Below are 14,662 nucleotides of genomic sequence, written 5' to 3'. Positions count from 1 at the left end.
TACTAATGAACTTTCCTCCACAGCAGTTCTAGAAAATGTGTATATACTCTGATTTTATATAGATAGATCTACCTCTTGGATCTCTTTATCACTTTATACATTATGACCCTTTCCCACTCTCTCAGCAATCTTCCTGAGCTCCTTCCGGGTGCCTTACAAGGAAATCAAGACGATGATATTGGAAGTGGATGAAACACAGTTGTCAGAGTCTATGATTCAGGTAAACAAACAGACACAGCTTAAATTCCAATATTTCATTGCAAGCTTCTCATTAAATAGTAATCTGTAAGTGAAGCAAAATTCTTAGCCTGAATCATTCAACTGGAAAATCATTGCTGTATAATTAGTTTGAGCATAGCTTCTGCATTGCCAGGAGATAAAACTCTGTCTCTTCTCTTAACTGCAGCTAAATATAACGCTATCAAAATGATTGCATTTCAATTATTTTAAATGATTCTTTCTGAAGGCAAATTGTTGAGTTTTACAATATATGTTTTTGTTTTTATTACAGTTAAGACTAGTGGTATAATAATTTAAATTTGTTTTATAGGTTTACCAAATGCGTTTTCCTTTGTTTATGGAATTGAATCATTGTTTGGTAAAAGTGAGGGAGAGTGCCTTATTTCATGTTGTTAGCTTTCCATGTAATTCTTCCTGGCATTGCTGTGCTCCCAGAGGATCTAGGCCTTGCTTGTAAGAGCCTCACATTCATTCCAAGCTAGAAGGTTCTGAAAGGTGTCTATTGACCTTAGCATTTTGTGATGAGTGACTGTGTTGAACTGAAATTATTAAACTGCATATAAGGTTTTCAATATGTAAAACCTTGACCGAATGTGAAGTTTGACAATTAAATCACGTTGTGTGATGAGAGAAATTCTTTCATTTACCATTTTGTGTTCTGACAAGAATACACTTACGAGTCCTAAAAAAGTAATTATAATACATATTTAGATGTAAAATATTTATTAGCATTTATGCTATATATAATAGTAATAATGATGATTATTATTAATAACAAGGTAAAGAAAGCAACAAGCCAGGTGTGCTGCCCCTTGCCAATGATCTCTCCACTCTGGAGTCTGAGGAGGTGGAATGCAGATTTTGAGGCCTTGTGGGACTCCATGAGGGAATGAGGGTGGGGCACACAAGGGATTACTTATAATTGTGAACAGTGGTTAAATTTCATTAGATGTTTTTGCCCATCAGTAACTGATACCTCTAGAAGTTCCGTTTGTCATACGGTGGAACAGACTCTTTTTTGAGAGTATTTGTGCAATGAGTGGTGTAGATTCAAAATACCCAATTCAACCACTTTACTTTAAGCACTGTTTTTTCCCTGTAGCATTTTTTTAAACTGGATTTTTTCTTTGTTGTTGATTGTGTATGTGGCTTCTTGCTGAGAGCAGATGCTTAGTTCCTTAAAGAAAATTTTTCTACATAATGCATATTTGTATTTCTTGTAATGAGTTTGTTAAATATTTACAGAGTAGCTCTTAACTTGATTACATGGATGTTTTGATAATTATGTGCATTTTGTTGTCTAGAGAAAGGAAAAAGTTTATTTTGTAATTAATGTCCATACAGGTTCATCTTCATATAATTTCTTAATGTACTAGTTTCTTTTGGCCATTACAATTCACGTCATTGCCTACAGATTACAACAAGAAATTGACTATTTGCATTGCCTTAAAGTAGAAGCCCAGCACAGTTCTCACTGAGCTGAAGTCAGGTTTTGGCAGGTCTGGATTATTTCTGTCTCCCTCTCTTACTGTGGACCATCCCTTCATCTTGTGGGTGGTATCACTGTGACCTTCTTTCCCCTTTGCATGATCACATCTTCCTGTTCTGTGGCACTCTTCACCATCTTGATTATATTAGACACTGAGGTACTCGAGGCTATTCTCACCACTTTAAGGCCATCTGATAGTAACTGGAATTCCAACTGTAGATAAGTGCTTCTTGGGTCGAGATCTTATTGTTTTTTATAACACACTTAATAAATGTAAAGCCAGTGCATGATCTGAAAATACATATATATTAGATGTTTTTTAGATTTTTTTACATTTTTCAAATACATATTTATGGCTTTTATCTAGTCATTATAAAACAGTAATTTCATATTATTTAAAATCTTACATTTAATTTAAAAAATTCACTCATTTTACATGAATGTAGAAGTAAGATTTTATTTCAACAATCTATTCATGATCATGTTTCAGAAGTATATCTTTTTTATGCCACTTTTGTACATCATTCTTCATGTATTCAGAATAAACATATTAGCATTACTAACACTTTATTGTATACACTACATGATAATTTGTATGAGTGTCTGTCAGAGACCTCGCCTTCTTGGAGTGTATATTTTGCCAATAGTAATGACATTTACATGTGTAATTGTAATGCAGGATAGGTGAAACTTTGTTGCGATTCATGAAAACTAGAAATGAGATTGGGAGAACATAGTCTTTTATGAGTTTGAGGCCAAAGGAACTTAAGTGGAAGAGACTGACTGAAACATGGCATAAAAAAGGAAAGACTAAGTGAATAGCGTGGTGGCATTCTTTCTGGCACTATACCATGGATGCTGATGAGTAACTGCTATGTCTGGACAATGTTCATGGGCGTTTTGTAAGGACCTGAAAGCAGAGGAAGGTGGAGCCTGCACTCTTACAAATCATGGATTATTCTTAATGGAACACCCAAATACTAAGATGAAAATCTGTAAATTCCTATGAGCAAATCAAATATAAATAAATATTTATATTTATTTATAAATAAATATTTACTAAAATATTTACTGAGATATGATGAGCATATTAAAAATTGCTAAGAATCTGAATGGCCCCTTTAACAAGGAATTTGACAGTGTAGCTGTAACTTGAACAGAACAACAAAGATAAATAGCCAGGCTTTTGGTCTCAGGCATTTCCAATAAGAGAAATTTATGTGGCAAAAATCACATACTTGTAATGCTTACATTCACCTTCCTAGAATTAAAAGTGGCTACGTTTTTCTGAGGGTATTCTTAAATTGCCTCTTTTTTATTGTTTGTTTTTAGTCAGTCCACCACCGTTTTTCTAGAGGTAAGCCTGTGGCATGTTCTTTGATGTAACTACTTTTGATGTGTGACACCCTCTAAAATTATTTTAAACCAATAGTGCTTTGGATGAGTTCTGTTACTGCCAAGAGATAAAAATAGCATTCTATAGAGTCAGTTTTTATTTTTGCTCCAGTCTATACATAATTTGGATCTGTGACCACCGTTTCCTTATCCTTCCCCTTAATTTTAATGTTAGAGTACAATGCCAGAGTATTTTTGAAACAAAGGCTTTGTCTATATATTTTTTTTATTTCATGGGGTTGCTTATTTAAATAACAGCTTGCTCTTTAAATGGTTAAGTGTGAGGGTTGGAAATGTGAAAAGCTCTGAACAGCTGAGGAACCAGTGGGTTCTAGACCATGGTGGATACATGCAGATACAGGTAGATAAACGCATGTGCACTCTATCTGCAAGGTTCCTTGTCCTGTGTCTCCACTACCTCAAAAATTTTCCTCCCATCAGAAAATTTACTTTTAAAGGTGCCTTCAGTTTTTATTATTAAAACATGATCCTTCTAAGTTAACTCTTGTAAGCACTGCATTAAAATTCCCTTCAATCCTTTCCTATTCTTTCCCTTGCCTTTGGTAACAACTTATGATTTCTTTCATCCCCCTGAGTAAAGTGCTGAAATATGTTTGGCTTTGCCTGAGATTTCTGACATTTAATTCCCTAAAGCTGAAATGTAATGGCTCATATTTATCCAGGTGAGAAAGCTCTTCCTTTGGTATAGGTTGAGTTCTCCTTTTTCAATTATAAGCTAATCAAGTAAATATTCAGTAGTTCTTGATTTGAATATATAATAACTCTGGGATAGATAAAAGTAAAATTGACTGTTTGTAATCTAAGTGTTTTGTTGCTTAAGGTTTAGGATAAGGGAGGTTATCTAGAAATAAATAAAATTATTTTCTAGACTGGTTTCCTTTCCATAGGTTGCTTATTTATTTTCCCAAACTTGGAGAGCTTCATGTGAAGGTACTTTTCTTTGGTTTTAATTTTTAGAACTTACTAAAGCATCTTCCTGATGAAGAACAGTTGAATTCATTGTCCCAGTTCAGGAGTGACTATAACAACTTAAGTGAACCTGAGCAGTTTGCTGTTTTGGTGAGTACCACGTGTCTCATTAAGTCAATTTGCTGGGAGTTTTTTACTGTGCAAAACAAGAGAGAAAATAGAAAGCTTTTTGACAACACTCTTCATTTTGAGCATTTAATGGCCATATTGCTTTCTTTTTCTTTTTAAGCCTGAAGGTATATGTGACGAATTGTCTTGATTTAAAGTGATGCATTTAAAGTTAGGACTTATATGAGTTCAAAGGCCTTTTGAAAAGTATGTTTGTAAATTTTCTATATAACATATAAATGGAAAACAAGTACACTCCTGATAAGTTTGGTATATATGTGATTTTTTTGTATATCTATGAGTTCTTGCAAACTGCAAGGGTCCATCTCATTTCTCATTTTAATCATCCACTTGAGTCCATCTCATGAAATCGAAAATATTGTCTTCTTGACAATGAGAGAGAAACTGAATTCATTTGAAAATAAATCTCATCAAGGCATCTTAATAATGATCTTGTTCCCTTTTCTGATTTTTGTAGGCTGGGGCCCAGAGATGAAAACACCTGGTGATTAGCTGCATTATTAGCTCGCATTAACTGCAGTTCATATCAAAGTTAAGAATTATTTTTAATGCCAAACATTTTTTCTCTGCTCCCTTGTCCCAGCATCAAGTGATTCTTTTTAGGTTGGCTATAATAGACATCATAAATGACATTTATTTTCACTGTTACTTAGTGTTGTTTTCTTAAACAATTTTTCTCATGGACATACCTTCTTTTATGAATTCAATGTAATTTGAATATTAAATAGCACTATAATTGAATGATTTGATATAATTTTAAACCAAAGAAAACTGGGAAATTTCTTTCTTTTTTTTAAATTGATTTTTATTGAGCTCTACATTTTTCTATGCTACTCTCCCCTTCCTTTCAACCTTCTCCCAAGATCCCCATTATCCCAATTTACTCAGGAGATTGTCTTTTTCTACTTCCCATGTAAATTAGATCTATGTATGTTGCCCTTAGTGTCCTCATTGTTTAAGTTCTCTGGGATTGTGATTTTTAGGCTGGTTTTCTTTGCTTTATGTTTAAAAGCCACTTATGAGTGAGTACATGTGATAATTGTCTTTCTGTGTCTGAGTTACTTCACTCAAAATGATGTTTTCTCGCTCCATCCATTTTCCTGCAAAGTTAAAGATGTCATTATTTTTTTCTGCTGGGTAGTACTTTATTGTGTAAATGACCACATTTTCTTTATCCATTCTTCAGTGAAGGGCATTTAGGTTACCTCCAGGTTCTAGCTATGGCAAATTTTTACAATTATTGAATCCTTAAAAAGAATCACTCTTTCTAATTGAGTCTGTTTACCATTTGTATCTGAGGCTAACCATGTCCTATTCCTACTGCAGTAGTGGCCTGTGGAATGAAAAAGATAAATTTTCACAGCTGCTGCATTATATCAGATTTTCCTGGAATGCAAAAACTGCTTTCTAATGGTATCTTAAAATAGGAATTTTAGGAAAAAAAAAACAATATTTTTTTGCTTATATCTTAGGGTAAAATAATAACCTCTGGGACATAATAGAGCTATATTTGATACATTGTTGACAATTCAAGTTGACTAATTGTTTTTTGCCTATCTTCACTCTGTATTTAACATATTGTATGTTCCTTCATTTAAACTTTTTCTACACCTTATTTGGTTGACACATTTTGCTTACCTCCCCATAAAGTTCTGAGAACTGCCTGTAGAACACCTCAGGAGTGAAAAGGATATTCATCATATTACTCCCTTGTCAATTTTGTTAAATATTGGAGCTTTTAAGCATTGATTATTTTTATTTTTGATAAGCTTTATTATAAAAACTTATAAATAAACATCACATAATACGCAAGTACACACCCATATCAAAAGTAACTAGGGCCCAAGTCTACACATCTCAGTGAACTTCTGTGCATTTAAATTAGCCATTTAGAATAGATGCGGTATAGCCTTACATTGGACTTTACACTTTCACATTTTTTTTTCACATTGATGTGACTAAACACTTGACAATAGCAAGTGTTTGTTTTGTACCATAGAATGAGGATGCAATCCACTATGGTTAGGAAGTCATAGCAGTAGAAAAAATGGGCAAGCTAGCATTATTTTCACATTATATCCACAATTAAGAAGAACTGGGGTCAGGATGGGGGGTATGAGTGTAGTAATAGGGGCGGCGGGGCTGCGTCCCCCAACACCCCAGCCGCCGGCTTCGGCTAGCTTATGCCCCAAAATAATTACACAGACACTATATTCATTTAAACACTGCTCTGGCCCATTTCTAATCATCTATGTAGCGCCCCTAGGTGCACTTACCGGGAAGATTCTAGCCTAAGTCCATCCTGGGTCGGAGCTTCATAGCGTGCGTCTTCCCCTGCCCTTACCCTGTTCTTCCTTCCCTTACCCTGCTCTCCCATGTCCTTACCCTGTTCTCCTACAGTGTTCTCCTCTGCCCCTACCTTAGTCTCCTTGCCTTCTTTTCCTTCTCTGACAAGGGGTCTCTACTTAGATCTAGCTCGCTTGCAATTTACTATGTAGACTCATATGTCCTCCAGTTGTGCTGAGTTTCTTCCTACCTCACAGAAATCTCTGCTAGCATATTCCTTTTGACAGATGTATTTTAAAGTCGTTATGTTACTTGCTTGTGAGATTTGTAGGTATGTAAATTCACTACTCTGCTTCATACCATTTATAAATTTCTGATAAAATGAATTCTTAAGTATATATCTGAACATCAGATGATGAACAAGTTCACTGAATCTGTTTGCATTATATAATGAACTTGAATATTCTACAAGAACTGTGCAAAAGAAAACAAGATGCAGCTCTATGTGGAAATTGTTTTCCATTGTTATCATTTCATCTTTGATTGAAAGGTATGTGAAGAATTATTGTAGTCAAACTGTTAGGTACCAATGCTATTAACAGACAAATTAATGTGGACCAAAAATATATACAACTTTTCTTATATCATGTTAGAACATTCTAGAGTCTGGTACTCAAATTGACTATTAGAAATACTGTATGTAAACACCTCATTTTTTGTTGAGATCAAGGGTAATATATGTTTATATATGAACTAATTTGCTGATTCACATCACATTTTACATCAATGAAGATTTATCCCTATTTGATTTGTAAGTATTCTCCATCTTTCTGATAATACAGATTTTCATTTCTAAATTTAATTCTCTTTTGAAATTGGGAGCAAAATTCTTTAATGCCAATACCAGCTGTCTTTCCAACTATGAATTTTACCTGAATGTATAGTAGATATGGATACATTACAGTACTAATGATTTATCTGTTCAGCTGATGGTTATAGTAATGTGCAGCTTAGGCCTTTTTGAAATAATTCTCCATTCACTGCTATGAATGGGCATGGACAAGACAGCTTCCAAGATGTTCTGCACTTGGGCATCCATGGTGTGATCTGTAGTGACATGTGCTTGTAGGTAATGCAGAAGCTTTGTAGAGAGTCAGTGAATGATGCTTGACTTTGAACTCAGAGCTTCATATTTCTTAAGCATGCACAATATTATCGAAAAATATACCCAGTTCATTCTTATTTTAAAAGATCTATTTACTTTTATGGTCATTGATATTATGCTCGCATGTATGTCTGTATGAGGGTGTATTAACTCCCTGGAACTGCAGTTGTAGACAGCTTTGAGGGTCTATGGATGCTGGGAATTGGACCAGGGTCCTCTTAGAGACGAGTCAGTGCGTTTAACTGCTGAGCCATCTCTCTAGCACCTATACCCAGTTCTTGACTTTCTTACCATTAATTAAAATAGTTTAACTTTTATTTGTAATTGATACATAGTAATTGTATATACTTGTAAAGTACCAAGTATACTGGTAAATTCTAGGCATTGAGCCTATCTATCATCTGCTTTGCCTATCATTTTATGTGGAGGTAGTATCTGGAATTTGTATTTATTTTTAAAATATGGAATCAAAATCTAGTTTTATTTATTATTATTTTCATATTCCAGAACTTACTGATATTTTTTGTAATTTTTTATGTTTTTTGTTTTGTTTTCTAGCAGATTTTATTTTGTGAACAATACCATGTCTAATACCTGAACAAGCTCATTGAATGCTAACAATAAAGGTTCTGGCCAATGCTTCATAATGAGTCTCTGTGATGTGACTGACCTTGTGTCTGTTTCATTTAGTCTTAATGAATAAGGCCCATTCCCGTGCTGTTCTCGATAGTTTTAGTTCTAGCATAGGACACTGAATATTAATTTACTTAATTTCAAAAGTTCTATTCTATGAACAGTCTTAAACATTTCTCATTAAGAAACTGCTTTCTTCTGGGGATGCACTAGTATCCTCTCATCAGCTTTTTAGTTATTTACAGTTTAAGAAATGAAAACATTTTCCCTAGAAACTTTTGCTGCTGGGATCTGTTGCCTATTGCTTCAGATTTCTTCCTTCCCCCACCAGCCTGATCTGCAGCCTCTTATTAAAGGTCGATTTCCTGGGGTGGAACCTGACTTAGTTGTGTGAGTGTGTTTCATATATTTGCAGGGTTTCTTTGATCAATAAGCCATTAGGTAAAATCACGGAGTTCACAGTGGCATGGTTATAACTGTGTGAAAATGATTTATGTAAATATTCAACAGGATCAGAAGATTAGCTGAAGTTTGGAAAGAGACCTAAAAATTAGCATGTGAAGCTTGGTCTACTAGACTTCCTTTGATTAGAAACTGGGTTTTTGAGTATTTGTTCCCATATTATTTAATTCTGCTAATCTGCCTGCTCTTCAAAGGAATCAAACATTTAAAGGTGTTTGCATCACACAAATGTCCCGTTTGTATATTGTATTTTGATCTGCTACCATTTGGTGTCACTGTAGGGCAGGGCTTTTAAACCTTGTGAGGTAGAGGCCTCTTTTTATTATTATTTCTGTTGTAAAATGTTGTATAAAGTTCATGTACAGCTCGCTGCATTAAAATGTTATTTTAAAATGAACCATAATATTTTTGTTGGAAAATAAATAATGTAAGAACACTGACGACAATGCAAATGTCCCTTGAATGTCCCTCCCCCACCTCATTTTACACTAATTGTCATGCTAACAGTTGGGTTCCTCCTGCTTTGTATTACTAATGCATGAATGTTCAGATGAGCACTTTAAAAAGTGCTTTGTTCAGAAACTCTTTTTTACTACATAATGAAGATTATTTTCATGCTGCATTGTTTCTAAACTCTTGTTTAGAATTTCATAACCCATATTATGGCTTTTCTTTAATCATTTGCTTTGACATCACCTAGTATTCCACTATAAAGTGAACCCCCACACATCTTTGGGTATTTATTGAAAGATAGCATAATTCTGTAGCAGTGTGATCCAGTTAAGTCTTAGATCCTTCTCACTTATATGGCCTTGAGTAGGTGTTTGTTCATATTCATTTGTTTCTATCTCCATTTTTATATGAAATAAGACATAGTTAGCTTCTCTTTGATTTTCTAAGTAATTACCAACACCAAAGTAGCTTCCACAAACACCAGATTATTATCTCACAACCTTGCATGTGGACCAGAAATCCAGAGAAGGCTGGTTGGGCTGTAGTCCTGTTGCGGAGTCTAGGGTCTTCCCACCCGCAGAAGCAGCCCACATTTCTTGGACCATCTTTTCCAGACTCAGATCTTAACTTTGTTCTCTGTGACATCTTCACCGAACAGTCTGCCACATTCTGAACTGATAGTTTCGAATGTACTGTTAGTGTGCTTTATTTCCTTTCTTTACCCTTTGAGACATTCTCTCTGGAAAATGTCTCTTAGCATTTCTATTCTTTTACATAAATATTTTTTACATAAAAGTCATCATCTTCCGTCTCTGTTGCCATAGTACCCCATACATATTTCTGAATTTGTCTTATACTGGATTCTAAGTGTTAGTTTACAAGTAGGAGTCTTCATTTATGCTCTGAACACTTTGTTAGACCATTGTGTTACCAACTTCTTTGGTTCATCTTCTAGCATACAGTGAACATATGATATTGATTACATGAATCTATGAAGAAAACAGGTGGGCTAAAGAGAAAAGAAGGCAAAAACATTGCACGAACAACAACAAAAGACAAAGACCTATTTTTTTTTTAATTTAACTATTATGATTGTTTGTGGGGATAGGAATACTCCAAGATGCATAGGCCAGAGGACAGCTTTTATAGCTGATTCTCTCCTTCCACGTTTACATGGATTCCCATGATCGAGCTACAAATTCCTCACTTTCTGTGCCCCAAACAAGTGTTCTTTGCACTCACGTTTTTATAAGGTATTGTTAAGCTAATCTTTTTAACTTTAAAGATAAGCCTGTAGATGATGGTGTGTAATCTGTTGCTTCCTGCACTCAATGGACATTTCCTTGGCCTCTCTTTAATTCAAAAGTCCATACTGTTTAAGCATAATAATATACAAGAAAAAAACTTTCCTTTTGGTATTCACCAGAATTCATTTCTAAAAGTGTTTGGGAAATTATGATTTGTTGCAAAAATCATGATTCATTGAAACACCTTTAAAGAAGACTGACAGAAAAAAAAATGGGGCTCCTAAGATGGCTCCCGATATGGAAACAAGCCTTTCTCAGGCTGAATGCTACCACATGTTTCCTCTGACCTTTTAATTTTCCTTATGTCCTGTCCCAAATAAGGCACAGGTTACACTTAAGTTAAACTTTAAAACATAACAAAAAGCACAGACTTAGTCTAGTTTCCTTATTTTTGTATTTTTATGTTTTTGCCTACATATGTTTTTGTGTAGCACGTGCATGCCTACTTCTTAGGGAAACCATAAGGAACTCTTAGATCCCCTGGAACTGGAGTTACAGACTGTTGTGAGCCAACATGTGGATCGTGGGCATCAAACCTGGATCCTCTTGAAGGGTAGCTGGTGCTCTAAACTGCTGAAGCATCTCTATAGCCCCTAAGACAATTTTTTAAAAAACATTCTTGGCTTTTCATAATGACTGCTTCCTATTCTCTTCAGAAATTCAGCTTCTGTTTTGTCTGTCAATTGCAGAACATATGACTGTCTGAAAGCTGGTGGGAGCCAGAGTCTGCTGCATCTTGCCAGCTCCTTCCAGCTAGTGATGCTACTTTTCAGCACCTGCCAGGTGTCCAAGCGCCCTTGCACTGTTAATCTCATCTGCAGATCTTTCCTGGACATGGAGAACATGTGTTTGGAATATTGAGCTATCACTTCCTAACTGTATTCTTAGCTGTATACATCTTAGAATTACACTCCACCCAAGATTGCAAGCATTTGCCATTGTTGTTCATTTCTCTCAATACTTAGTTTGTATCCTTCTTGACCAGGTAGGTATTCCTAGGATGTAAGTCCCTGTAGGCTCAGCACGTAGACAGTTTCCTTCTTGTTTAAGACTTATTAACTTACCTTACTCTGCATTACCGTTGAGTTATCTTTGACCTAAAATCCATCAGCTGTTTAATGATTGTAATTTTTCTTTTGATTTGATTTCTGCCTCCTATCACATTTTACTGCCTAAGCCAAAGCAGTTTGCAATGATATTTGAACATTTAATTAAAGTGAAATTCTTTTGGTTTGAGTAGTTAAATTGTTGTCAGTTGAAGGATAACTTAACCTCCCCCACTTTCTTTTTCTGAAGATCTCAATGATTTCTTCTAAATTCCTCAATCTCCTAATTGTTCTAATAGGTCACACTGAAGTTCCATGCTGACACAACTCATCAAAGGCCCTATATCCTTCTTTATGTGTGTAATTTATAGCCTAAAAATAATGCATGAATTTTGGTTTAATTAAATATATCCAGAGAAATATATAGGTTTTAATAATTGAGTTTAGTTCTTGACTGATAGATAGACTTGCTGTATTTAAAGTTTACTGATATAATTTGAGCTCTCCTTAGTTAGTTCTGGAGAAATGCTTCCAGACAGAGCCTTTTCCTTTAATGTAGTTCTCAGTCTTAACTGTTCAAAGTGCTTTGATTTCTTTCGTGGCATTTGGCCTGTTAATATTGGGTCATGTTAATAGCTCTACTACTTACTATCTGATATTGTTCATATGAATACCTACAGTCATTTATATGAACTCAGCAGTGATTAATTCCTTATTGGTTTATCTGATGGATACAGTTCCCAACATTCTTAAAATTTTGCAGTAAACACATCTTTTAACTGATATTTTTCCTTTGTCTTAGTTGGGGCCAGTACCATAAATAAGCGTGTAATGAGGTAACATTGGACAGTAATAAATGCTTCATGGAAAGTGGCAGCATGAAAATGAGTATGTTTCATTAGAGTGGTCACGAAGCTTCCATAAAGGTGTAGTGATTGAGCAGAGGCTCGACGTCAGGAACTTGGATGATTTTGAGGAATCCTGTTCTAGATAGAGAAAGCCATGAACAGCCATCCTGATTTTAAGGGGTAAACGTATCTGATGATGTGATATGTTTGTGCAAAATACAATTCTAGTTTCAAAAGAGAAAATATAGTTTATTCCATGTAGCATTAGTGATGAGGAATGCAGATTCCATTTACCCTGTAGGACATGTCACAAAGCAATGCAATTACTAAGTATGGCAAGTTATTTCAGGCAGGCAAGTTGGAACAGTGTGGGAACTGTACTGTTCACATGTTAGCAGTGCTGGAAGTCTAGTTTTGGAGAAAGCTAGTTGTTTGTTTCAAAAGTCTTACCCAGCAATTGCAACAATGTTAAGTCAGAAAAAGTGGTTAGTAGTATATGGCTGTATAGGGGCCAAAGACTAGCAAATCTCAACATTCTCTCCACACTGGAGAGGTCTAATCAGTCACTCAGTTGGGTTAGCAACATAGGCAGGGCTTTATCTCAGAAGCCAATGGTTGGGAGTGAGGGAGTGCTATTAGATAACAGCGGAGAGGCCAACAGAGTATGTGTATGGTGTGTGGGTTTATTCTTAAAATGTTGTAGAGTTGCAAACCTGCTTTCCTAGTTTCTCTGGCAGTTTGTGGGGAGAAGGATTGTGGGTGAGGAGTGTAATTGAAGCCACTGGTAGATTAGTATGGCAATTTTAATGATACCATTGTTAAGTGTGAATGAGTAGTGAGCTGATTGCCCTTACCGGCCATGACACTGTTAAGAAATGGTCAGGTTTTAGACAGTTTTGAGAGTTAGGAGGCAAGGATATCTACTCATCCAATTTGGCAGATAAGGGGAATCCAGGCTAATTCCAGGGATAGTAGAGTGTGCAGACCTGTGGGATGAAGGTCACCGCCTGAGGAGATGAAGAGAGAAGCCTTGCACAAGGAAGATATTTTTGGAAGTATTGATAGTCCAAATGAAGAGGTCATCTGTGCATTTGGGATGTGCCATGGAAGTTCAGGACTAGAGGTCCTGCTGGTGCTGGCTGTGTGTGCTTGGCATTTAGATAGCCTGGGGGCCAGATGAGCTCGCCAGGGGAACTGATGGGGATGTATCTCAGGCAGTGAAGGGCTAGAGGAAATATGCAAACCTTCCTGTGTTCCCATCTTTCCGTCAGAGTACAGGCTCTGCAGCGGCAAAGTTCTGTTTGTATTTGTCCTTAGTTACCACCTCTCTGAGGAAAATGAGAGTCTCTGATCAAGGGAATTGTTCAAGGTGATTTGTAATATGACACTGTTGCCTTTTGTTTCAAAAACTAGACAAGAGTTCAGCAGAGAGGGCTGTCTGGCATCTAAAGAAGTATGCGAGTCATTAGTGATTGGTCGGGAGAGACTGCTAGTCATGTGGTTATGTTTGTCTGCGGTAAATAAGTAATAGCACTTGCCTGCAGACCCTGCTCTCTCGAACAAAAATGTAGTCGTTTCTAATTTGTCATCATAGTAAGTGTACGTTCCTTAGAAGCTTGGATAGAGCCAAGATGCTGAAGTATACAGGCATATTCTTGCTTGATAAATCTCATTTAATCAAAGGATTGAATTCACTTAGTTCAAATCTACATCAAAATAATAATATCAACTCTTGTCATTAAGCAGAAAAATCACTTCCATACTGGCAATTGTGTTCTCTGTCGAGTGGGAAGAAAAGTGTCATTGAGCTCTGAATGGAATCTCTTGTGAGCTTTTGTGCCCATGTTCCCTGGAAATTAGCAGAATGTCAGCTGTATTAAATAACTCTGCAATTCTTTAATTTATTAGAACTAATAAAAACACAGCATGACCCAAATAACATGCTATTTCATTGAGTTGCTAATCTAGTGAGTTTCTCTGAAAGTTTGAAATTTTAACTGTGGCATATTAATTTCCCTCCCCCACTTTAATGGTGAAAGTACAAAATATTGCTTGTGTTGGGAGATCTTAAACCTTGCCATGTCTGCCCACAAGCTGCCATGTAACCTGTCTCCACCTTGCTGTTTACTGGTTCGTCAACTTTTGCTAACACTACTTGAGCCATAGGGCCCCTGTATCCTTTCTCAGACTTACCAAGTTGCATTCTTGGGTGTAATTTT

General features: G+C 35.8%; 1 protein-coding gene across 1 annotated transcript in view; it reads left to right on the top strand.

Annotated features, from left to right (window-relative positions):
- Diaph3 (diaphanous related formin 3) overlaps nucleotides 1-14,662 on the top strand; it is a 449,402-nt gene that overhangs the window by 210,764 nt on the left and 223,976 nt on the right. The window contains exons 19-20 of the mRNA XM_075949702.1: nucleotides 126-220; nucleotides 4,103-4,204. Coding sequence (XP_075805817.1) covers nucleotides 126-220; nucleotides 4,103-4,204 — 197 coding nt within the window. The remainder of the gene's footprint in view (nucleotides 1-125; nucleotides 221-4,102; nucleotides 4,205-14,662) is intronic.

Source organism: Microtus pennsylvanicus, chromosome 15, assembly GCF_037038515.1.
Source record: "Microtus pennsylvanicus isolate mMicPen1 chromosome 15, mMicPen1.hap1, whole genome shotgun sequence".
Classification (NCBI taxonomy): Eukaryota; Metazoa; Chordata; class Mammalia; order Rodentia; family Cricetidae; genus Microtus; species Microtus pennsylvanicus.
The sequence above is the reverse complement of the archived record's forward strand: the minus strand, read 5'-3'. Positions and strand labels throughout refer to the sequence as shown.